This window comes from Oryza brachyantha, chromosome 3 (genome assembly GCF_000231095.2).
Source record: "Oryza brachyantha chromosome 3, ObraRS2, whole genome shotgun sequence".
NCBI lineage: Eukaryota > Viridiplantae > Streptophyta > Magnoliopsida > Poales > Poaceae > Oryza > Oryza brachyantha.
The window spans coordinates 27684217-27710555 of NC_023165.2; the positions used below are offsets into that span (position 1 = coordinate 27684217).

The window sequence follows — 26339 nt, forward strand, 5'->3', positions numbered from 1 at the left end:
TCACCGAGAAAGAAGAGGGGAAAAGGAAAGATAAACAAAAGGGAGTAAAAATAAAAGAGATCAACTAAAATGCTTTTAAAAGTTATATGAGAGCTTTCAAATGTAATAATAGTACGATGAGAAATTTTACGGTACTTAAGTATGTAAAGCTGAGTAAAATTTTAGAATCTCAAGGTATACAACACCTCGAGGTATGAAAATTTACGTTATTGTATCTATACCCTATAGATATCATTTTAATGATGATAAAAAGAACTGTAACCGTATTACTGATGGCCGGTACAAGAAGTCAAGACAAGGAGCATCTGATCCGATTGTAATCCTACCCATGGCCCATTCTATTGCGAGACAGATCCCTTCTAATACTGCCATCAACTCAATTTCCAGAGTTCCAATATATTTAGATTGCAGCGAAAAGATCTGTAGCCTAATAGTTATAAAGAACTTAGTAACACCTGATTAGACTCTTTGTAGGAGCGAATTTTTCAGGATTCTAACAACATTGTGCTTTCGGTAGTAGGAGTTGCTCATAGGGCCGGGTAGAGTTTACCTCTCAAGCTCATACCACTAACCACTGTGGTGTTGTGATCAGTGTTTGCTGTTTTTTTCCTGTTTTGTAAGCTGGCAACCTCAACAAAAAATACTCTGTTTCTCCTGTGGCTTTTAGTAAAAGCGGGGCTATGAGCCTATTATCCAAAAAAACCCATTGTGGTGCGGTAGTGGTAATTGATTATTTCAGTTGCCATCAACTCAATTTGCAGAGTTCCAATATGTTTAGATTGCAGCGAAAATATCTGTAGCCTAGTGTTTACAAAGAACTTAGTAACACCTGGTTCGACTTCTTGTTGGAGCGAATTTTTCAGGATTATAATAACTTTGTGCTTTCGGTAGTAGGAGTTGCTCATAGGGCCATGTAGGGTTTACCTCTCAAGCTCATACCACTAACCATCGTGGTGTTGTGATCAGTGTTTGCTGTTTTCTTTCCTGTTTTGTAAGCTGGCAACCTCAACAAAAAATACTCTGTTTCTCCTGTGGCTTTTAGTAAAAGCGGGGCCATGAGCCTATTATCCAAAAAAAAAACCCATTGCGGTGCGATAGTGGTAATTGATTATTTCAGTTGGATAAAATTTGTCTAGATTAAAAATAATCCTTGGTTTAACAAGGTATGGTTTTTACTTCAAACCTCCCAACCATATAGTTACTACGATAGAACCACGACAAAAACCATCCCGATTTTAAATTCAAATTTTGAAAGACAAATTTATCGTGGTTTTTACGGTTATCACATTAGCACTGGGAACGGCTTTGGCTGGTTAAACGGTTTGGTAAATCCTGACCATAAAAAACATAATGAACTTCACCAACTCCATTCCGAGACATATGGGTACCTGATAGCCAGAGCTAGCCGCTTTCTAGAATGGGTTTGTCGACATTTGCACTGAGAAAGGTCAAAAGGCGCCCGGAGCAGCGACCATTTTGGCTGTGGCTCAAAGCAGGAAAGAGGCTCTGATGGACACAGCATTGACACGGCAGCTTAGATTCTCCTTGCTTACCTGTGTACCATGTTTCAATTATCCCACCACAACCACCAATGTTCAGTAATAACTAACTGTTGCTCGTCTTTCGGTGGCTAGAATTCCTCTAGTACATTGATATTTGTCAACAGAGGTACAATGCGGTTATCAAGAGAGAAGTATAGGGCTGGACGAAAAGCTCGGTAGCTCGGTCGGCTCGTGGCTAGCTTGGCTTGATCGTTTTAATTTATTAACGACCTAAGCCACTGTTTTAGCTGAGTTTGTATTTTGATATCTCTCGATACACGAGGTACTAGAGCTATTAAATTTTATATTAGAGAATATTAAATTTATATTTGCAAACTATAGCCCATCTTAATTCCTTTATGCTTTAAATAACTAGGGGATTCCCCATACATTTTCATGCGGAGCTAGATAAAAATAGAATTGGATTATATATATATATATATATATATATATATATATATATATATATATATATATATATCTTATATCCATTATATTTATATAAACAAAATTATTGTTTCTATATAGATCTAAAAATGCAATTGAATTTCATTTACAACTCTTTAAATGAAAATAGAATTAGATTTTATATTATAATTCTTACTTTCTTTTCTTTTCTGTTTCCATGCATACAATTGTAACTTATATGCTATATTTTAAATATAGAATTGGATTTAATGCACACCTCTTTTAATTTCTCGTTTTATATATACAGTTGTATATGTGTTTTATAATACTCTTTACGAGTAGTAGAACTAATACATATCATTTATTTATTTTAATACATCTAATAGTTTAGATGTATTTATATCACTATATCAACTATTGATAGCCAAGTATTTTTTCTATTAATAGTAAAACTCTAGATCAATTGTCGATATTTTTCTAGTAGAATATTGTCATTAAAGAGCATTAACTGTAGTCAAGCTTACAGTTGTATTGTGTGTACAACTTCATCGATGAATTTAGACTACTAGAGTTAGGACCCCTACGATCCAATGGTCAAAATATTTTTCTTTTTGTTTATTAAGGAATGAATTTCTAGCCTTCAGATCGAACATGATAACTTCTTTTTGAGTTGTAATATAAAATTGGTAGCTTTTGATACTACGCATTAAGGTATTGAAATTTTGAATGTAAATTCTAGTACATAAAATTACTTTATCAAGGATGATAAAATTACCTATATAAGAGGTGGACAGATATATGAGTAATTTTACGGTACTTGAGAAGATACCGAAAGGTACCAAAACTTTAGTGTAAAATAAATCTGCAACATATGACACAGTGATCTTAGTTGATTGTTACTAGATCCCTTCTCTTCATATTTATGCATGAAGGTAAGGAGTTAACTACTAGCATCTATACAAAGGGCAATTTTACCATATTTCTATCAAAACTTACCCTCAAAATTTAGCGTACTGAGGTACACAATATTTGAAGGTGTCAAATTTTATAACAAAAGAATATGGTATCTCTCAATGCTTTCTTAAGAATAATAAAATTGCTCGAAAAAAATAGATACCGTCATGTTTCGTTTGGTACCTTGGTGTTCTTTTCGGTTTTACTGTTTCCGGCAGTTTTCGCTTACTAGGTTCTGAACAATCAGCATCACAATCACATCATCATATATGCGGCCGTGCAGGTCGACGTCCACGCGCATGGAACACATGGACAACCAAATCCAATGACATGGATGGGCAGGCGAACATGTACCAAGTTGTTCGGAGATCATCGAGCAGCCAGCGGCAGCCACGCGCGATTCACCTTCAAATATTCAAGAAACGCGCGCAAGCTGCATGTGCCAACGCGCGCGCCGTTTCAGTGCCTCGCCGCCGCCGCGACTGTGCCGCGCGGCCGAGCACTGCCGCCGTCGCGGCGGCGGCACCGCGGCGGCAGCGGATCAGCCGCGGCATTGCTGCCCGGCGGCTGCGGACGTCGGTCCCGGCCATGGCGACCGAGACGCCGCCGGCGGAGGAAGAGGTGACGGGGACGGGGACGTCGTCGGCTGAGGAGGAGCGGTTCGACTGGCTCGACCATTGGTACCCGGTGGCCCCGGTCTGCGACCTTGACCCGCGCGCGCCGCACGGGAAGACGGTGCTGGGCCTCCGCATTGTCGCTTGGTTTGACCGCACCGCCGGCGACGCCGGCGAGTGGCGCGTGCTGGACGACGTGTGCCCGCACCGCCTCGCGCCGCTCTCCGAGGGACGCGTCGACGGCAAGGGCCGCCTCCAGTGCGCCTACCATGGCTGGTGCTTCGACGGCCGCGGCGCCTGCCAGTTCATCCCCCAGGCCCCTGCGCTCGGCCCCCCTGTACTCCTCTCCTCCCTCTCGATCCATCAATCAATCGATCGAATTCTCAAGAGGAAATACCTTGGATTGATCACTGCCTTTCGTTGTCTTGGGACACTTCGGTAAAAAAATGAGAACCATTCAGGAGCAAAAAAAAAGAAAAGGAATTGGAGGTCAATTTTTCCGTCAAAAGTAACTAAATTTGTTTGCTTTCAAACCATGGATTTGATTGGTAGCATCTGAGTTTTGTTGTTGAAAATATAAGTTTGCTTTATCCAATTTCGATTTTCTATCTTAAAAAACAAGTTTATTTGGTATTTCAGATTTATATTGTACGAAAAATTATTTATATGTTTGAAAGTAATCAAATATATATTATACTACGTTTTTTTAAAACATTACTTGTTTTTTTCAAGGTACATGGTAATTATTTGATAAAGGGAACATTTGTAAATGATGATTGTGTATATGTTTAAAAACATGCCCACTGCAGAGTTTTTATACTAAGGAAAATATTAAATGGGATATTTTTTTTAGTGTTTGTTACTGCCAAAATTCTTTTACACTTTTGGTAATTTACACCTCCAAATAGAATACCAATAGCAACCAAATTTTACATTAAAATTTTTGATACGTTGAGATACGTAGTATCCAGATATATTAAATTTTACATTAAAAAATATAGTGACTCTCGGTATCATCTTTAACGGTATAAAAATCCCATAAAAGAATAAACAGTTTTCAAATCGACTTATTTTTCTTTTCTTTGAACAACTCTGAGCCGAGATGTTGCACAAGAGCAGCAAGGCGTGCGTGGCGTCGTACCCGTGCGTGGTGCAGAACAGCATCCTGTGGTTCTACCCGAGGTCGGAGCCGGAGCACAGCGACGTGCTGCAGCGGAAGCGGCCGCCGTACATCCCGGAGCTCGACGACCCGTCCTTCGTCGGCGGCTACGGCGTCAGGGACCTCCCCTACGGGTACAGAAAATCCCAAACCCATTCTCTCTAGAAATCTTCTTCCATTGTCTCGCCATTGGCAGGCAGCTTGTTGATCATCCATGGCTGGCTGGCTCCATTTGCAATGCAGGTACGACGTGTTGCTGGAGAACCTCAACGACCCTGCTCACGTCCCCTACGCGCACAAGGGCTTGATGCGTATCGGCAAGAAGGAAGATCCAGGCAGATATGTTCCTCTTCTGCTATGATCCTTCGATTTGCTCTCCAATTTACGACCTCCTCTTTTCGATTTTGTTTATACTTACAAGTTAAAATTTTAAATTTAAAGTTAATTTTAGAGCTTTTTATCGTTTTTTTTTCAGTTTCGGTTCATTTGCTAAGAACACGTATATAAAAATTTTATTCTTAAATTATTTAATCCGTTCTTTCAGCCACTTGTCACTGGTTCAGAACCGTTTCTCTCCTCCCCACAGTTGAGTTCGACGAGGAAGGCGGCGGCCCGATCAGGATGAAGATAGAGGAGGCCAACATCGACGGCTTCCGGTCACTGCAGGAGAAGGGCTACTTCAAGTTCGTCGCGCCGTGCACGTTCTACGGCTCGCCGTTTCGCACCGAAGCGGAGGTGTTACCACCCTTCCTTTTGCCGTTGATCAAGCTCGTACACAATGCCTGCTATTTCTAAAGTTTTCTGAATTTGTCTAGATTTATCTATGAATGAATATATATATGTTTTACATATATGCCTAGATTCATTAGCACACGGACAATTTTACAGTCCTTAATAGGTACTGAGAGGTACCTAAATTTTAGAGTAAAATAAATCTTGACGAAATAAAAAAAACTAACAATGTAAAACGGAGAAAATAATTAACTTGATCATGCTTGATTTTGTGGAGGATGGTCAAGGCAAGAAGAAGCAGCCGCCGACGGTGATGCTGGTGTTCTTGTCCATCCCGGTTGCTCCGGGAAGGAGCAGGCTGATCTGGTCTTTCCCGCGGAATTTCGGCGTCTGGATGGACAGGATCATACCACGGTGGTACTACCACATCGGGCAGAATACCGTCTTGGATTCAGACATCTACATGCTTCACATTGAGGTGACTGAGTTCTTGAGCTCAAAAGCACTGAACGATTCAGGGCATCTCTAGTCTGAGTATGATGGATGCAGATAGCTCATCTGCGTTCTTGTCATTCTTGGCCTGAAGAATTGATCCTTTCTCCAGGAGCGTAATTTTGCTGCAGCCGGCCTTGATAACTGGCAGAAAGCTTGCTATGTGCCCACATCATCTGACACCATGATCATCGCCTTCAGAAACTGGTTCAGAAAGTACTGCAAGAATCAAGTTGGCTGGGCAACCCAAACAGCTAATCAGCTGCCACCAACTCCAACCAAAGATCAGCTCATGGAGAGGTAAGCAGCTAAGCAAGCAATTTGTAGTCTGTTGATCTTTCACACTGACCTTAATTTAACATGAGAAAAATTCGGTGATCATGTGTGGATTGTTGTGACGCCATCAACAGGTACTGGTCGCATGTGATGCAGTGCACGAGCTGCAGCGCTGCACTGAAGGGGATGAGGGCGCTGGAGGTTGCCCTGCAGGTGGCGTCGGTCGCCGTCGTCGGGTTCCTCGCCGTCGCCAAGGGGGCGCTTGTCACGTCGGTTGCCCACAGAGCCGCCGTCGTGGCTGCGGCCGTGATGTGCTTCGCCGCCTCCCGCTGGCTCGCCGACTTCATCGAGAAGACCTTCTATTTCCAGGACTACGTCCATGCTTACAAGTGATCACCGATCGATAAAAACGAGGGAAAAAGAAACGGGAGAGAGAGTAAAAATATAAGGAAAATTAGGTTTTTTTTAGTGATTCGCTTCCATATGTAACCATAGTACAAAGAGATTTGTTTCGGTCCTTAAAAAAATACCTCACGGTATCAAATCATTTATGATTGTTAGATCTAACCGTACACATCGTACTTAGCAATATCCAATAGTAGTTTCATATATTGTTGTTTCTTAAGTTACATGCAAGACACAAGCTGTCTAGGTAACAATGTATAGAAGGTTTTATCTCCATGAAACTCATTTCACCTCTCTCTTTATTAATATTTTGCCACATCATCAAAAATGTCTACATGACACCCTATTTATTACTCATAAAACTACCATTGAGATTAACCTTATGTTCCAGTCTAAAATAGCCTATATTTAGGATCACAGTGATGATGGTATTGTTCAAAAGTTAGTAACGAGGAGCTGACTAGCACAACATAAATGTTTAGTTCCTAAATTTTTTTTAAAAAAAATCACATCGAATCTTTGGATACCTAAATAAAGCATTAAATATACATGAATATTAAAACTAATTACACATTTAATTACACATTTATGTGAGAAATCGTGAGACGAATCTTTTGAGCCTAATTAGAACGTAATTAGTCATAAGTACTACAATAACCAACATGTGCTAATGATGGATTAATTATACTCAAAAGATTCGTCTCATAGTTTTCAGGCAGCATCTGAAATTTGTTTTGTAATTAGACTATGTTTAATACTTCAAATATATCCAAAAATTTGATATAATGTTTTTGCCAAAACTTTTTGTACTCAGAACAAGGCCTTTAAGTTTTGCAATGGTGGGAAGGTTAGCATGCTTTTGAAAGTTTGTGATGTACGACCTCAGCATGCATAGGGCAATCATTAAGATGTGTTTGTTTATAAGGGCTAAACTTTAGCCCCTAGTCACATCGGATATTTGGACATTTATTATAAAAATTAACGTAGTCTATAAATAAAACCTTGTATAATCTTGAACTAATTTGCGAGACGAATCTAATGAGCCTAATTAATCTATGATTAGCCTATGTGATGCTACAGTAAATATTTACTAATTATGGATTAAGTAGGCTCAAAAAATTCGTCTCGTGGATTAGCTCTCATTTATGAAATTAGTTTTTTGATTAGTCTATATTTAATACTTCAAATTAACATCTAAACATCCGATGTGACATGGGGCTAAAAAATTTAGCCCATCTAAATAACCCCAAGTCATGGGTCTGATTTGCTAATCATTGCTAGCATTTTATATGGTAGAATCTTGCGAGATATGGAGGGATAAAAGTTACTTTTATTAAAGTATTCTTTATGACATGTTGTCCTACTACTTTCAAAGTAACTATTTTAGAAGATATTAGTAGCCAAAGTTTCACAAGTTTACAATATCTTGTCCACGACCAGAAATATGGAACTGGAGAACTAGTACCGAGTGGGTTTAGGTTAACCTTTAATATTTTCTATTTTACTCCTTATATTTTTAAATTTATATATAAGTCCATATCTTTTCATCAAATGGCCTAAAAACTACTGTCCCCATCCCAAAATATAAGGGATTTTAGTTATTTACTTACATAGCCAAAATCCTTTATATTACAGGACGTATGTAGTATTAACTAATATAAATGTGGTTTTCCTTGATCCCTATTATATCCTTTCTATTTTTACCACTTCCACCCCTCACTCATCCCTATTTCTTGACGAGATAAATTTTTAGTGTAAAAACATAGTTTATCTTTTGTCGTAAAAACATAGTGCCTCAAGTGGTATCCAAACGTAATAAAATTAGGCAATTTATGCTTGAAAATGTACTAGCATCATAGTGTTGCACAAAAGTGTTGTACCATAGCAGCAAACTTTGCTGGTTGGACAATAATGGGCGTAACCACTTTATTTATCGAGAAGACCTTCTATTTCGAGGACTGTGTCCTTGCTGACAAGTGATATCATCGATGTGTTCATGATTTGAGAAAATAAATCTCTTTTCATAGTTGCTATCATTATCAAGGCACCCTGCACACCGAAAGGTCTTTTCTTTTTAAGTTTTTGCAGTGTACTGCAATACTGCATGCACTCACATATCAAGTTGGTGTAAAAATAAGTGCAGTTTAATTTCAGCCTTATAAAATAAATAGAATACAAGAAAATCACAATCACTGTGGACTATTAATCTGTACGGCATGTGAAGCCAAACTGGATCCTAATTTTGCTACCGGGCGGCGGGTGTATATATATCCTGCTATATATGCTGTCACGCGTAGTTACTTCATTTACATCGAAGATGTAAAAATATATTTCTGCTCTCATCTAATAAAAAATACACACTTCATAAATATCTCGTCCAACAGAAAATACACAATGTGCCATTTATGTAAAATTTTAGTGTTTATACTTGCTGTTAAGTGAGAACAGAAATAGTTAGGTGGATATTTATGTACCTTAGACGTGGAGTGAGTAATACGTAGAATATGACCTAATACAATTGATGTGTTTTTAAAAATTCGTTGTTACAATGGTTTACTTTGTCACGTGAGAAATGCACAGATCATTTATCTTTTTGCTTATGCTTATACTTATAAGCTAAAATTTGAATTTTTACCCATAAAGTTGAAGTTAATATTAGCACTTTTTACCTAAGTTTATTTTCAACTTTATATGTATATAAAATTTTTATGCATAAATTATTTTTATTTGCAAAATATAAATATATCGTTTCATTTTTTATAAAACACGCAAACAACCGCCGTACGTTCCAAATTCGTAGTTTTTAAAAATCGTTGCGTGCAATGGTTGCTTTGTCAGGTGAGAAATGCGCACTATACCTTCTAAGTTAAATAATCTAGAAATATAATTTCTTATCAAATTTTACACTGTAGCACCAACGCTTTGCAATTGCTGGCCCGGCAATAATTGGCGTATCAACGATAAAGCTGGCCCGGCAATAATTGGCGTATCAACAATATTTCTTCACTTTTGATATTGATGTGTCGAACACGCGCTTAATATATGGAGCTTAAGAAAAAAAAGAATGTATGAGATTTTTATCTTCTATGTATGTTTTTAAATTATAATCCATTAATAATGATTAGATTTAATCGATAAAATTACCCATATTTTCTCGTTGCCGCGCTCGCGGGTCCTCCCCGGCCGGTCTCAACTCAAGCCATGGCTCCCGTCTCCCTCCACCTGCTCCACCGCGCGCGACCTTCGCTTCCCTTCCGCGACGGTGGTGGAAGGCCGGCCAGCACAACCGGGCTACTGCCATGGCGCCGGCAGTACTGGAGCTACACCAGTGCGCGGATGAGGCTGTCGATGCCGGTGTCGGCCGTGGCAGCCGAGACGCCGCCGCTCCCGCGGGCCGACGACGACGAGACGTCGGCGCCGGCGGACGAGGAGGAGGAGAAGTTCGACTGGCTGGACCAGTGGTACCCGGTGGCGCCGGTGTGCGACCTCGACCGGCGCGCGCCCAACGGGAAGATGGTGTTGGGACTCCGCGTCGTTGCCTGGCACGACGGCGGCGAGTGGCGCGTCGTGGACGACGTGTGCCCGCACCGCCTCGCGCCGCTCTCCGAGGGCCGCGTCGACGGCAAGGGCCGCCTCCAGTGCGCCTACCATGGCTGGTGCTTCGACGGCCACGGCGCCTGCCAGTTCATCCCCCAGGCCCCCGCCCTCGGCCCACCCGTACTCTCCTCTCCTCCATAGATCAAAACTTTCTCAAGATCCATCAATGGAGTTCTTGGATGGATCATGGATGGATGAATGGCAGGTGCACAAGAACAGCAGGGCGTGTGTGGCGTCGTACCCGAGCGTGGTGCAGAACAACATCCTGTGGTTCTACCCGAGGTCGGAGCCGGAGCACAGCGACGTGCTGCAGAGGAAGCGGCCGCCGTACTTCCCAGAGCTCGATGATCCATCCTTTAAGGCCGTCTATGGCGTCAGGGACCTCCCATACGGGTACAGAAATCCACACAAGTTATTCTCTAAAACGATATTAATGCTCGGGGAGAGAAAATTTACCGTCTAACAGATTAGGACGGTACCGTTTCCTAGTAGTTGGATCGTGCCGATCGAACGGCGGGTAATATATGGTACCGGCGACCTGACATTGCAGTACTATTATTGTAAGAGGGCTCGAAGGGGTAATAATGGAATTTCATGTTCAAGTTTGAGTTGGATCTTTCCTGTCTCTTCTCTTCAATCGGCGTCAACGAGAGTGGCCGCCGGCGGCGCAAGCAGCAACCAACGCGACGCCGTGATGGTCGGCGGCGACGCAAACAGCAAGCAAGAAGTTGCCACGATGGCCGGCGGATCTCCCCGTCTGCCCCCTCGGCCTCAACTCGCGTCTCCTCACGAGTTCGCCCGCCCGCCACCGCTTGCGCCGATCTCCATCCATGCATCTCGCGAGCAACGGTGCCGGCGTCCTGTTGCTTTCTCCCGCTGCATCCTCCCTGCGACAGCCGGCGATCTCCTGGGTCCCCTCGGCCTCAACTCTCGTCTCCTCGCGAGTTCGCCCGCCCGCCGCCGTCTGCACTGATCTCTACTTTTCTTTATCATTTATCTATGTACGTCGTCGGATTGCCTTATCGCATAAGCATTTCGTATTTGCATGTCTGCACCGTCATTTCTGCTGCAAAAGAAGTTTCAGAAAGGAAAATGAAGTCGATGGCGTCCTGCTGCTTCCTTGCTGGCTCGTTTGTCGTCTCACCGGGTTCAACTGAATCACATGCAAGGCGTTGCTGCGACGGCCGGCGGCGGCATAGGCAGCAAGCGCTCGCAGTCCATCGTGCCCTTTCTAGTCGGACGGTTAGATTTTAATGGATACTTACCGGTACCACTTGTTGGACCATAGTAATGCTCTAAGGGGGATGATCGTGTCAAACAAAGTATTTGTAAGTGAGAAATAATTTTTAAATAAAACTGTTATATAATATATATATATATATATATATATATATATATATGTGTGTGTGTGTGTTTTTTTAGCGATATAAAAGTAAAGAAAAATTCTATACCACGCTATACCGTTCCAACGGTATAGTCTTCTGTGTTGTGTCTAGCATGATTGATATGGGACAGATTAACTTAATAGTTTTAATCATCGGACGTTCTCTCCATCTGTATATAACTATGTACAAGCAGTTGACATGGTTACTGCCGTTTTATAAAAGAAACAAGAAAACAAAACAAAACACAGTTGTTGTCCAATCGATGCCTATAAATGATGGGTGCAGCTAATGGTAGTGGATAATTCTCATTAGTTAAAGGTTACATTATATAATAATTACTAAGACAATGGAATATTGTACATGCATGCTCCTTAAACTCTAATGATCAAATGCTCCAAACTTTATTTTGGGTATACATTTGCATTGCTAAAATTATTATATTATAAGAGCAATTTTTCCATCCTTGAGCAGGTATCATGAGGTGCCACTGTTTTCTATGTAAAATTTAGTATCTCTTGGTACCTTAGATAGTAGAAGGTACAAGTTTTAAATAGAAAATAGTGGTAATTCATGGTACCTCCTCAAGGATGGGAAAAATACTCATATTATAGACATTGGAAATGCTAGAATACAGTCCATCATGCATGTTGTTTGGGACAAGATGGTTTTTCAGTAGTAGCATCTGCTCAATCCATTACCTTCTATTTATATTTGAGAGTATCATGAATCAATGAGTATTGTCAATATCATCTTTGTACTAGTCATTACAGATAGAGTATCAACTGATATCTTCCTAGTATTAGTCGGTACCAACTAAGTATCAGCTGGTACTACCTTGATATCATCTGGTACCGACCGAGTATCAACCGGTAGTGTTATGATATCAACCGGTAGTATCAACTAGTTCTTATTTGATACCATATAGGAATCATTCTATTCCAAGTAGTATACCGTACAATAGCAGCCCTAAAAGTAAGGTTGAAAAATAAACTAAGATGAAAAATCCAAAATCTATTCTAAATTTAAGATAAAAAATTCAAATGTTAGACATGCAACTCAATCTAACTACATTTGCGTTCCTTTTTTTCCATTTAATTAATTGCATTGTCAGATACGAGCTGCTGGTGGAGAACCTCATGGACCCTGCTCACGTCCCCTACGCGCACAGGGGGCTCTTCCCTGAGGATCGCAAGTTGGACGATCCAGGCAGATATGTTCCTCTCTTTTTTTTTTCTCATGATATGAATATGATCATGCCAAATTGATGAACTGAATCAATGATTCGGCACGTCCATCTCCTCGATCTCCACAGTTGAGTTCGATCAAGAACGCGGTGGCCCGTTCAAGATGAAGATAGAGAACGCCAGCATCCACGGGTTCCATTCCAACCTCGACGAGGACTGGGGCTACTTCAAGTTTGTTGCGCCTTGCACCCTCGTGGGCTCCCCGTTTCGCATCAGACCCGTGGTAAGTATCTGCATCTGCTCTCCCGATCAATTTGAGCCTCCTCTTTTTAAGCTTATAAGTTAAAATTTAAAACTTTTAATGTTGAATTTAAAGTTAATTTTAGAATTATTTTTCATTCGTGCATACGTCGTTTATTTTTTTTCACGAAAAAGTTAACCGCGCGATGACCTTGTTCGCTATTGCAAACACTGTTGAAGCCCAAAGAATTGAACCATTTGTGTAGGATCACCAGGGTGAGGAGAAGAAGCAGCAGCCTGAGGTGACATTGGTGTTCTTCTGCGTCCCAGTGGCTCCAGGAAGGAGCAGGTACATCTGGGCGAACGGATTATACGTCGGTCGCTGGTTCAACATTACTCCTCGCTGGTGGTACCACAGTATTACGAACACAGTCTTGGATTCAGATACGTACCTCCTTCATATTGAGGTGACGACCAAATAGTTTTGAATGCTCTTGAATATATATATATATATATATATATATATATATATATATATATATATATATATAATCTAGACAAAAGAACACAGCCTAGTAGTACAATTAATATAGGGTGTATATTTTATCTAATCTAATGAATCATATTTATTTGTATTACTGGTTGTAGTATAATTTTTTTGTTATTAATACAACTATAAATTAACGTTAACGTTGAGATTCTTCTACTAGTGATAATACTGTGACAGAATACTAGCATGCAGAGTATTGTAAAAAAGACTATTTTCTTTTAATACAATGGACAATATCTATTTATACTTTCACATCTATTACTGGCGGTAGAAAAAATTTGTACTAATGGTAAAATTCACAAATCAATGATTGAGATATTTTGAGACAATAATATCAGTAAATAGCACCGTAAAGATACCCATGTAGATATGGCTACATGGATGCAATTAGGTCAGCAGTTAGCTAGACTTTAAGCCCTTGTGTCACTCTTGAGCTGAATAATCCTTCTCCAGGAGCGCAATTTCGCTAAGGTCGGCATTGAAAACTGGCACAAAGCTTGCTATGTGCCCACATCATCTGACAACTTGATCATCGCCTACAGAAACTGGTTCAGAAAATACTGCAACCATGAGATTGGGTGGGCAACCCCAACAGTTAATCAGCTAGTGCCACCAACTCGTACCAGAGTTGAGCTCTTGGAGAGGTAAATAGGTTGCCTATAGACTTACTCTGCTGATCTTCACACGATCACATTGATCTAAAACACAGAATTAAACTTACTCCGCTGATCTTCACACGATCACATTGATCTAAAACACAGAATTAAACTTACTCTGCTGATCTTCACACGATCACATTGATCTAAAACACAGAATTAAACTTACTCCGCTGATCTTCACACGTTCACAAAGATCTGAAACACGGAATTAACACGAGAAAATTCAGTTATATGTATCAATGTTGATACATACATGTGATGCCAACAACAGGTACTGGTCGCATGTGAAGCAGTGCACGAGCTGCAGCTCGGCACTGAAGGGGATGAGGGCTCTGGAGGCCATCTTGCAGGTGGCGTCGTTCACCGTCATTGGGTTCCTCGCTGCCACCAAGGGGACGATCGTCATGGCGGCTGTTCAGATGGCTGCGGCCGTTCTGTTGTTCGCTGCCTCCCGCTGGATCACCAACTTCATCGAGAAGACCTTCTATTTCCAGGACTATGTTCATGCTGACAAGTGATCCATGTGCCCTGGAAATCTACGAGTGTCCAGCTCTCCTTTCATATATAAATAAACATGTTGCTCCTGAGGTTTATTTGCCTAGTTCGTCCGTGGTACTGCATCCACGTGTCAAGTTGGTATAAAACTAATTAAGTGCATCTCGTGTGGCGCGTGCTACTTCCTCAGTCCAAACATACAAAGACATTTATTGTTTAAATGTTGTCTAATAATACTCCCTCCGTCCATATTTGATCGTCATATTTGGTCTTGGCATCAAGACCAAGAAAATCTTATGTGCTCATGTTCCATTTAATCTCCATGCAAGCTCATGTAGTCATATCATAGATATGAGCACCTCATGCATGCATCTTTAGGTGAATGACAATAGTGATTGGATGTGTAGCTCTCATGCAGACGGCTGCATTGATGGATGTTAAACTCCCAAGGCATTATGCATGATTGACGTAATAAATCTGCATGAGAGATGAAAGGTCTAACGCACCAGATGAGACACAATAGCTAATGTGATGATCATTTATGGACATGCAATTTTTTTGTTATTCGCCTATCAAATGTGAGGACGGAGGGATTATAAGGATATCTCTACTACCTACTTAACCAATTACACCAATTTTTTTCTTCGATTGTAGCACTACAGTCACATTTGTCGTTCACGTCCATGAGATGAGATGGAGATTGAGAATCAAGTGGGTTCGTAACAGAAGTCATGGCGTAAACCTAGCAGCTAATAAAAGTATAGACTACAAAACCATAGTCAGGGTCTGTTTGGAAGAGCTTTTCCTAGCTGTAGTTTTTTCCCAAAAGCTGTTTCTGCCAGAAACTGCCCCAAACGAAACGATTCATAGCTTCTGAGAATCTATGGTTACATATTCTGGAAAATAAACTAAAGAAGCCATTTCAAAGCTTTTACATATTCTACCAAATAGCCACTTCTTAAAATCTAAAGCTCCACAAACAGGCCCTCGATACCAATAAGCAATAGCATCTGTATATACGTGTTCCCGCGAAAGTTTCATGGGGTACCTTGGTGGGGTTGTATTTATGAAGAACTCAAAAAGACGAATTGAAAAGCACGTATGAGTACAGAACTTGTTGAATACTGAATTATTAACGAAGCCGGATCAGAATAAAGCTAGGTGACGTCTTTCCACAACAGGACGGTTAAAATTTTACCCTAGCAAATGCAAGCCGAGCACCAATTTTGGAGCAATTGGTACTGCCCTCAGGCCCTGAAATAAAATTTTGTTTCAGAAAACTTGTTAAGAATTTAACTACCTGTATGCACATGGCCACTGAAGTCATCAATGCATCATTCGTCCAAAAAACAATATCAAACTACATAATTTAAGTAATTGAGATGCCTAGATATGTAAATGCTTCTTTCACAACTTACCTCGTCATATATGAATCATCTGCAGTACTAATAACAATGTTCTCACCGGCTTCAACAAAGGATGGTACCTAAGATCCAAAAGGGTAACAGGAAGTAAGAAATATTTCAAAGCAGTGAACTCCATCAACGTTTTCAAGTTTGCAGTAATCCATAGGATATGTAGGCAGTAAATTTTACAGAAGGAACTTATTTCATGGCAAAAACAAGGTTGATTATAGTAGTGGCACATGCATCCCAACTTTTGAGTAAGTCGGATGTAGAACAAAACAGAGTTAATTTTCAGTACTTCTAAATCAGTTCTGTGCAGCGACATGTATGCTGCAAATGCCATTTTCCACACATTTCCACAAAGAGGATATCAAAGTGATAGCATATACAGCAACTATTCCTAGGTGTACTTCAACATCTATTAAAAGGCTAGGCCACATAAAATCTAGGAAATGGTACGCGTCAACTTACAAGCACTGTAAGACCATTATCCAGCAATACCCTTTTATATCTGCAGTAATACAAACATGAGCTTAGTTACCCAAATAACACAGCCTCAAAAATCTAGCGGTGAAAGATTACAAAGCTCATAATAGCACAATATTTTGTCCTTGTGCATAGTGCATAGAATGACAGATATGATCCCACAGCCTTGCATGTCACAGATAGCGGTGGGGAAAAAACTTGAGCCTTGCGAGTTGGAAACCAGCTTGGCTCAGTCGTTAAATGAGCTGAGCTAAGCCAAGCCTCCTTCCTAGCCCATCCTTTATTGAGGCAGCCCACAAGTGTTGGTGTCAAAGATCGGTTCTTTGGCAAGTATCAACGCATGCATCACTGACAAAATACAGGCTACAGTGCTCCCAGTGACCCTGGCACGAATTAATTTTAGCAGTCTATCTCTGGCTTGCTTTGTCTGTTAGTTTCCTTTAGATAGTCTTCCCCGTAGCCTGTACTATAAAGGGTGTTCGGGTATTGTACAAAGGAGTTAAGAAATAATTAATCTATAAGAACATTAGGCACAATCAGAGTCTCGTCGTTGGCCGCGGTAAGGGCCCTGCAAAGCGCCTGGGGCAACCATGAGTGCCATCACTAGCCCCAACACAATCATCCCCTTGCTCACTCGCCGCTTCACGCACCACTAGAACGCCACAGACCAGTTCATAACAGTTGGACAAATGGATCTTGCAATCCAATGGATCAATGGGCCAAAGACATATACAACAGAAATATTCAGAAACGGCTTACCCCACCATATCAGTATTTATTACCCAGCTCATGAACAATAGGTTTCAAGCCATTCCCAATTAAGTCTAATTCTAATGACCTAATCCATCAGGTGCCAACTGCGAATAGCAGAAAAACCTTTTAGTATATAGCATTAACCTTATCTCTGAACATTTGGCAGACTACTCCGGCCGCGTTCGGCAGGCTGGATAAGTTATCTTATCCCATTCGTTTTCTGTGCACACGCTTCCCGAACTACTAAACGGTATATTTTTTGCAAAAATTTTCTATAGGAAAGTTGCTTTAAAAAATCATATTAGTCTATTTCATTTTTTTAATAATAAATAATTAATTAATCATGTACTAATCTATTGCTACATTTTCCACGCTGGGTAAGTTAACTTATCCCCCTCCCTAACGAACGCGGCCTCCCTCTGGTTATAAATATTTGAAGTCTAGAGCAAGATTCGATCGAATTTTTGAAATTCCGACTATCAATAATTTCTCACATGCTTAGTTTTAAAACAAAAGAAATAGTACAAGTAGATTTGCCTTGAAAAGTATTATCAAAACATCATAAACTTATTAGTAGATTTTATAAAGTTTAACTATTATAAAATTGATGTCAGAATCTAAGTTTGTTTGAATCTTGTCCTAAATGTCAAATATGACCGGAGGGAGTATTTTTATCCACAAATGTGAAAAGTGACCAGCATATCAACATGATAATATCAAACTCATGGAAGGTGGTAAGGGCAACGTTGAACGTTTAACCCAAAAATCATCAGAACATAAGAAACAAACAGTAAATTAAAAAGAAAAGAACAATGAAAATGGTCATGTGAAACTCACTGAGGCTGTGCAGTTATCCCTTTTGTATGAGGTTGTGCTTCAACAACCGTGCAAGTCACACGCGGAGGCACTGATGCAGACATAGGTCGGCCATCAAAGTATTGTAGAGTCACCTTCATTTCGTCTGTTATAAGGAAATTGAGTGTGATGTCATGACATGACAAAAGTACAAAATACATTGTGAACCACTACTAACAAAACCAAACTATGAAGCCAAGGGTTGTGATGCAAGACAACTGATCACCTCCCTCCTCTCAAACCCTCCCTCTCTACCTCTGTCCATCCCTCCATCATGGCTGGTCTAGCTGATTATGAGTTTATGACGGCAGCAAATAGCAAAAGCTGTGCTGTGAGTAGCAATAACGGTCACAACAAACAAGTACTACTTGTCTCAAAATGCTGCTTTCTCACACTTGGTCTGCTTCCTAAAGCAAGGTGATTGGTCATCACAACCTTGCCACAGCAGGCATCCCCTAGATGATGATAACAGTGCAAAATACAACTAACTATCTCACTATACAAAAGGATAACCATGAGCATATTTTAGCAATTAGACTTGATGATATCCTGCTTGTTATTGGTTAGTATTGATCTTTACCTTTCAGATATGCTGCAGTTTTGCCAAACAGTTCCTTTGACACCTCAAGTTGCTCAAATGTTTCAGGCCTGACAGAAAAGGATTCCAGGTGAAATCATGGTTAAATGACACAAAATAAATACTCAAATTATCACAGTACAGCATGTCAAACGTTTAATGAAAAGAAAACAGGGAAATAAACGTACTCCATAAGAGTCACAGTGTCTCCTTCCTGATAGAGATATGTGAATGATTTCTCTTCAACAAAAACTCCTGGATGTTAAAAAAAAAAGGTTATGTAATGATTAACACCACTAAAACAATCATGATTGTAATATATATGTCTAACACTATAAATGAGCTGTGACTGCTTAAAATTAACTAGATGCATTAATGTAATGTAACACTTCAGAAGAATGTATTGCTTTGATAGTTAGAATTGTAGATAGAAATACAAAGCAATTAGCATGTAAAATCACACTAGTATATCTCAATAAGGACAGGTAATATATGATATGACCATATGAAGAGAATTAGGTGAAATATGAAAGGCCTATACATCTTGGTTTTAATGATGTATTTGTATTGAGTTCAAAAAGTGTCCGTACTCTCGAGAGCCTCATCAGTACGAAATCGTTCGGTTATTTTGTTGCCAGTGTCAACATCCCTCAGTTCCACCTGAAGCATCAAAGAATGAGGAAAAATATTCTGATTGGCAATATAACTATATATCCTCATTTTGTTGCTTGATTAGCTTAGCAATGTTCTGTTGTTAAAAAAGGTGCTCTAACAGTAATTATTTTGGCTGTTGCTTGCTATTTTGATGCCCAACTATACAGTATTGTGTGCTGCAAAAGATTAAAAGAATGAAACAAGATAAAAACCTGTATAGTAGCTCCTCCTCTACCTTGATGTGAATGTTGTGCTTTTATCACCTGGCAAAACACACGCAAATTAAGAAAGGATGGATTGCTTGTTCTTATAAGAACATACATAAATAAGAAGTATAAACCACAAAATTCATGTAAAATGGTAACAAATGCAGAACAAAGATAGCAAGTGGACATACCTGGTAAATGCGACCTTGAAGGTTGACCGAAGGGACGGATAAGTAATAATCCACAATAACTGAAGACAAAAATAAAACATAATAGACGTAAGCACACACCTTTTCTCTGTATTACGTTTCCAAGCTTCACCTACAGATGAAGACAGCCCTGAATTAATGTAAGCATAATTATGTGTGCAAGAGAGAATTCATGTGTCTTGCATCATTATGTCAAAAGTCCTGCACCAGCAGCAGCAGCGGCACTATTTTGCAGTCTGTACTTGATGTAAACATGAGTGTAGTCTGTATTTTGCAGCTGGATTCCACAAATTTTCTATAATAGCACATAATATAAGGTTTCAACATATTTAAAAGCATTCTATTCAATTGACAGGAGCCTAAGACACCCTAAGAAACCAACAGATCGCAGACCGAATACATCCTTCACGATCCTTCGAAAAACTTGTCCTGTGCCCTGCTGAAACGACTATTCCAGACACAGATTAACAATGAACTACTATGCAAACAAACCCGTTGTCCCACAAATTTGAAACTAGATGACGGAAACGAGACAGCCACAGCAGAAGACATTTGCAACTAGCTTAAAACCCTAAACCCTGGCGATGGCTATATGTAAATAGACGGAGCTGCTAGGGAAAGTAGCGGCGGAATTACTTCGGAGCCGAGCATCTTCGCGCCGCGGCGCTGGATGGCGGCCCACGGGGCTGCGGCGAGGGAGCCGGCGGCCTGGTCCCGTAGGGCGGCGGCGGCGAGGGTGGCGACGGCATGGGAGTGGCCACGGTGGTGGGCGGTGGGCGCGGCGCCGGAGTCGAAGAGGGGGAGGAGGCGGCGGGAAGCTTCCAGAAGTTTCCGCCGGAGGATCTGCATCGCGGCCGCCGGAGTTGGGGGGGTCGCGGCGGCTTCGCGGAGAGGCGAATGAAATGAAAAGGGCTCCACTGCATTGTGCAGGTTGGGCTGTGAGCCTGCTGGGTTGGGCCGCTTCTAGAATGTGGCCTAAATTGAGGCCCGTATAGTCTTCGTGGGCTTCCGTTTCTATTGCCATTCCGTCGGCCCACGTCAACCCGCGGCTTAACGAATTTTGAATTTATTTATTAATAATTTACAAATTTGACTTTGCATTTCAAAAATTCACAAATCTAATCTCCTACCGCCCTCTAGGAGTGTGGAAAGCCCAGAAAGGCTAATTCAATACATTGGAGTGGCCGAGTGGCCACTTACACATGGGCCCAATATGGGTAGGCATCAACACGCTCGCCCTCGTGAGGATGACCCATTTATTCTATATACAGTAATGGGCCGGTCTGTTTAGGGTATATATGGTTTTTTTAGTTTATGGATATAAAATTTTTTATTTTATGGGTATAAAGTTTGCATGTATAAAGATTTTTCTATATTAAGTTTATATCTATTATTTTTTGTGTATATGTAATTTTTATATGTATGTATATGTGTATATATATAAAGTTTACATATACAAAGTTTACATGTATAAAGTTTACGTGTATAAAGTTTATGTGTATAAATATATGTATATATAATTTACATGTATAAAGTTTATATATATATATAAGTTTACATGTCTAAAGTTTACAGGTATAAAGAAGAGAGAGGATGTATATATACCGTAGGTGGGCTGGTTTATACGTGGGCCGGTCAAAAACCATTTGCTCATGGCAGTTTAGACCCGCCATGGAAAGCCTATATAGCAAACGGGCGTAAGGAACGGGCGCAAACGACGGCAGGAGCAATTTTGCGTTTAGCCCTATTCCGTCCTCTGTTTTTTTTAAAAAAATGGCCACCCTGCTTCACTCACCTCTTGACCGGGCTGCGCTTTTTCATTTTCTCCTTTCCGTCCTTACGGAGAATAAAAAGAGGCTAAACATAAAATCATTTGGAGCACTGTTTAAAACCGTTTGGCACATAAGCTTTCCGCCTTCTTACCTTTGCTCTAACCCCTTTCGACAACAAGATGATAGTGAAAAAACAACAAAACTGAAACAAGCGAAGATTAGACTATATCTAGCCCACGGTATTAGATATTTCCAAACCCAGCCACGTCGGATGACTCCAACAGCTCAACACCAGGGGTTAGGATTAGGCGTCCTTCTTCTCGTCCATATCCACCGTACCATATAGCATAAACAAAACCCAGGAACGCCACTGCCAAGTGGGCCCCACCGCCCGGTCGGCACGTCACGACGCCAGCCACGCGAACCGGCCGCGGCACACGTGGCCCACCGCAACCACTAGTCCCCCTACTAGCTAGCCGCGCGCACGGCCTCCCAAAATTAGCTCGAAAAAAAAAAGAAAGAAGAGAGGAGCAAATCCAAATCCAAATCCGTCACCACCCACCACCGCCTGCACGCGGAGGAAATTCCCATTTCCCGAGGCGAAATCCGAGGAGGGAGGGAGGGATCGGAGGAGAGGGCATGGCGCGCTGCTGCGCCGCTGTCGCCGTCGCCGTCGCGGCCGTGCTCCTCGTCGCCGGGGCCGCGGCAGCGCGGGTGGTGGAGGAGGGGGAGGGGGAGAGGGATGGGTCACCGGCGACATGCGCGCGGAGGGGACCGGGTTTCGTCGACGCGCTGGCGTCGAGCTGCCCCTGCATCCGGATCGAGCCATCCCCGCCTCTCGAGGTAGGTGGCCGGTGCCCTTCTCCGGCGCTGTCGGCCAATTCAATTCGTCCTCCTATGCCATGCTTCTAGAAGAAGCGCATGCGTGTTCCTCTTCTTCCTGTGGAATACCTACTTGTCAATGCGGCCAAACGCCTGTGACGTATTGTGCGTGTGTGTGTTCTCAAATCACTTGATGGGGTTGCGATTTGTAGCGTGCTCCCCATTGATTTGCGGATATATGCGTTATTATTGCTTGTAATCAGCTGATTAACGGGGTAGACAAAAGCGAAATCGATTAAGGTAAGGTCAGCAAATCATGGTTAGCAGCGGAAAGGATAGTTATGGAGATGCAACGCTTGTTGCACCATGTTGCCCTGGTCAGCAGTAGGAATTAATTTTAAGGGAAGCATCATGTGAAATGAATGGGCAGGAGGGATTTTCAGGGTCTCATGTAAGATGCAGAAGGCAGACATGTGGCTGTGGCAACATAAATAACACAATTAAGGATCAAGTGTGGGTGGTTTGACCAAAAAGCCAAAAATATGCCTGGTAAGTTTATGGCGAGGAGCGTATAGAAGAATGGTATTTGGAGGATAAGCATGTCCTTTATGTTTGGTCCAAGGCTCATGGCAGGTAAAGTTGGGGGATCTCATCGTGGCAATAAGTGGCTGTTGAGATGATGATGTTGGCGTGGTTAGAGAGATAGGAATTCACTAAACCCTCCCCAAATTAGGAATTTTCTGTCATTAGGCTGACTTGATGCCCCTAAGCTTAGAAAATGCTAGATATATGGCTGGAATGTTGCTATGTTCTGTATTTTTCGTGGAGGCGCTTCCTCAACGTGTGTGGAGTCTACTGAAATTTTTGCATACATTTATTGGTGTTCAATATGCTGTCTTGGCGCTATCCTGTATTTCTCATAGATTTGTTGGTGTTCAATAGGCAGTCTAGGGAAGTTTCGGCCTTATCCTGCATTTCTAAGTTTCTTATATCTAATCTTTTCATTCATGAACTATTGAACCATTCAATGTGTGTTGACCGTATTAATGATCTTAGTATCCTATATTAATAGTCCATTATGAATTATTGAACTACACTATCCTGTATTTCTCATAAATTTGTTGTTCAATAGGCAGTCTAGGGAATTTTTGGCCTTATCCTGCATTTCTAAATTTCTTATGGCTAATCTTTTCATTGATGAACTATTGAACTGTGCAATGTGTGTTGACCATATTAATGTTCCTCAGGATATCCCTTAACCAACTTTAATGTCAATTACTATTGACACATTTTGCTTACCTGAAGAGTTTGTCCCCATTTGATTGTCTAGCTATGCTAAATAAATTGTCTAGCTATGCTAAATAAATACTCTGACAAGTTGGCTGTGTAAATAATTCTCAGTAGTCTGTATTGCAAATTTTGCAAACTTCTGGTTTGTAGTTGTTGATTATCTGTCAATAACTTCTTGTGTGTTTGTCTTACTGAAGGTGCGTGGAGAGGATATTGATAAAGAATTGAACCTTCGCCGCAGAGGTGTTTCGTACTCCATTCTCTTCTATGCTGCATGGTGCCCATTTTCAAGCAAGTTCCGGCCAATATTTGAAGCTCTCAGCACTATGTTCCCTCAGATATATCACTTTACTGTTGAAGAATCCTCTGCAATGCCTAGGTTTGAAAATGTTGACTCCTCTATTGTCTATATCTCTTTAAGTGATATCTCTTTAAGTGAGGCATCATGCCTGCTTTTAAAATCAATGTTGTTTAGCTAGTGGATTACTGCTTATCATGCTGCTTCTGCTTATTGTAGTTTGTTTTCAAGATACGGTGTCCGTGGATTCCCAGCTATTCTTCTTGTAAATGAGACTACAATGGTACGGTACCGGGGCCCAAAAGATCTCAGCTCTCTGGTGGACTTCTATAAAGAAACTACAGGTATAAGCACTGCTTTCTCGTGAATGCAAAAATTGTGACAACTTTCAAAGATGTTAAACCCAGAAATGACAATATAGCCTTTGGGTGCTTTTTTGGTCTGTAAACCATACAATTCCCTAGCTGGTAAATGGTAATTAGCTGCACCTATGGAGGTAGCACCCACTAGGATTGCCATCTTACTATAATGACTCTTTGGAACCTTTTTAGTATGAAAGGTTGATGTTTGTGAATTGGACCAGCAGACAATTGTTGTTTCATCTGGGATGTTGAATATGTTCATATCAGCAATTAATTATATAAAATTGATTTTGTTGTCCAATCGACTAAACAGGGATATGCTGCACACTAGAGCTGTTTATGACTAGATTTTGGTTATCTTTGTTGCTTTAAAGCATTTTTTGAAGTAAATTGTTTGTATTGCAGGCCTCGATCCAATTGCATATTTTGATATTGATCATCAAGACAGTACTGGAGGTTTGAGGCCAGTTATGCTAGGGGACCGTTCTCTGCATAAAATTGCAAAAGACGAGCCATTTTTGTTGCTTGCAGTGCTTTTTATTATCCTGAAGGTCACAGCTCATTTTGTCCCCATTGTCATCGCCCATCTGAGAGCGTTCTTGGTTGTCCGTGTTCGAAACTTGAACTTAGGGATCCGTAGAGGATCAAACCAACTGTTGGAACGAGCATTGAATGTGCTTGATGTGAAGAGGCTTTGTAGCAAGTTTAGACTGAGCAATAAGACAAGGGACCTAAGGAAAGGTGCGAGTAATGCTCGAGCTTGGGCTTCCTCGTTTACTTCTGTTTCACTGGGTGAACCATCCTCGTCAAGGCAAGCTTAAGTGCTTAGCCTTTCAGGGGATGCCTTTTTGTTTTAGTGTAGTTGCACATGTGATGCAAAATTATTTAATCTTACTTCGCATCCTACTATGTATGATAGTTGCTTTGCTGCGCGCATTCAGGCATGTGGGAACCTCATGGGCATGTAAATTCTGAGGGCCTCACCTTGTTGTATACTAGGAATATCTTTTGCATTGCGGATGCAATGCCTAATCTCGCTGTCAAAATAACTACTGTAAATTTGAGATGTGTGGTGACAGTTTGGATAGTTTTAGATGTCTTTTTGCTTTTCCTGGTCCTGTGTTAATCATTACGGTGTTAACCTTCATGGAAGAACTTCTCTTCACTTACAGTCGGTGTCTGCACCAGCCTGAAGCTACGGCTGTAGTCATGCTTTATTTTTCGAACCATCTTTGTTATATCTACATCAACAGTTTGGAAAGAAGCTAGAAAAAAAAATGTGTCTGGAAGGTGCTTCATTTTTATGTGAATCTATTACTTACTGGATTTTTGCAAGTGCTGTCCCCGTTCATATTGCCATGTGCATAAATCTGCTTGCACATAGGTGTGAGTTCTTTCTGAGGTCTCACCTGAGCTTTCCACAGTGAAACTTCTATAGAACTTATCTGAACATGTGTCTGATTCCTCCTATGCCTACCGTGTTAAGTGCTGTCTGTCACTTCCATCGTCAGTTCCTGTTTGTTTCGTTTATCATCACCTTTTCTTCTCATCTACACAGTGTAATGACTTTGACCTCTCTATAAACTTGTACTCCCAGTATACCACACAATGCTGTGGCTTTGTCAAATTGACTTGTATATTGGACCTGTATCTTGGAAACATATTTCATAAGCCGATTGAAAGGGATTGACGACCCTAGCCTTTTTAGATTAGGTGGCACCCTAATCCCTGACAGCTACTGTCAAGATATTTAATGAAGGTTTGTTTGCCGTCCAGGTAAGATTACTGAGTAAGGAGGTAACATACTGCTGGTTCATAGGAGTATTTTGAGCTATTATCATCGCTAAGTTTACTCAGTAGAGGAATTAATTAATCTGAATGCTTGTACATACTACAGTCTGAACGTAAGTGCTTCTGCTTACTTCATACTTAACTCTCAGCTGTGCACCGACACTATA

General features: G+C 41.0%; 4 protein-coding genes across 6 annotated transcripts; 3 read left to right on the plus strand and 1 right to left on the minus strand.

Annotated features, from left to right (window-relative positions):
* The first annotated feature begins 3233 nt into the window (after positions 1–3233).
* Positions 3234–6888, plus strand: LOC102704507 (protochlorophyllide-dependent translocon component 52, chloroplastic-like). Its single transcript, XM_006651872.3, has 7 exons — positions 3234–3854; positions 4620–4810; positions 4920–5015; positions 5261–5411; positions 5686–5886; positions 6013–6200; positions 6311–6888. Exons 1-7 carry the CDS (start codon positions 3234–3236, stop codon positions 6567–6569), a joined length of 1707 nt encoding a protein of 568 aa, XP_006651935.2. The 3' UTR covers positions 6570–6888.
* Positions 6889–9731: 2843 nt separating this feature from the next.
* Positions 9732–14983, plus strand: LOC102719570 (protochlorophyllide-dependent translocon component 52, chloroplastic-like). Of its 2 annotated transcripts, XM_015835711.2 has the most exons (7): positions 9735–10298; positions 10384–10571; positions 12675–12773; positions 12874–13030; positions 13254–13454; positions 13991–14181; positions 14468–14983. In XM_015835711.2, the coding sequence occupies exons 1-7, from the start codon at positions 9783–9785 to the stop codon at positions 14712–14714; spliced, it is 1599 nt and encodes a 532-aa protein (XP_015691197.1). In that variant the 5' UTR covers positions 9735–9782; the 3' UTR covers positions 14715–14983. The 2 variants fall into 2 exon arrangements, with proteins under 2 accessions (XP_040378116.1, XP_015691197.1); XM_040522182.1 differs by lacking the exon at positions 13991–14181 and having other exon boundaries at positions 9732–10298.
* A 402-nt stretch (positions 14984–15385) lies between these two features.
* On the minus strand, positions 15386–20720 carry LOC102719848 (elongation factor P). 2 transcript variants are annotated; one of them, XM_015835712.2, is made up of 11 exons: positions 20474–20720; positions 19919–19949; positions 19820–19833; positions 19635–19685; positions 19359–19428; positions 18957–19023; positions 18772–18839; positions 18174–18297; positions 16569–16608; positions 16110–16177; positions 15386–15945 (listed from the first exon to the last, which is right to left on the minus strand). In XM_015835712.2, exons 1-11 carry the CDS (start codon positions 20684–20686, stop codon positions 15939–15941), a joined length of 753 nt encoding a protein of 250 aa, XP_015691198.1. In that variant the 5' UTR covers positions 20687–20720; the 3' UTR covers positions 15386–15938. The 2 variants fall into 2 exon arrangements, with proteins under 2 accessions (XP_015691198.1, XP_015691199.1); XM_015835713.2 differs by lacking the exon at positions 15386–15945 and having other exon boundaries at positions 16106–16177.
* A 1387-nt stretch (positions 20721–22107) lies between these two features.
* LOC102720128 (5'-adenylylsulfate reductase-like 5) lies at positions 22108–25478 on the plus strand. The gene is made up of 4 exons (XM_006650695.3): positions 22108–22452; positions 23919–24100; positions 24239–24363; positions 24787–25478. Exons 1-4 carry the CDS (start codon positions 22249–22251, stop codon positions 25200–25202), a joined length of 927 nt encoding a protein of 308 aa, XP_006650758.2. The 5' UTR covers positions 22108–22248; the 3' UTR covers positions 25203–25478.
* Positions 25479–26339: the final 861 nt, after the last annotated feature.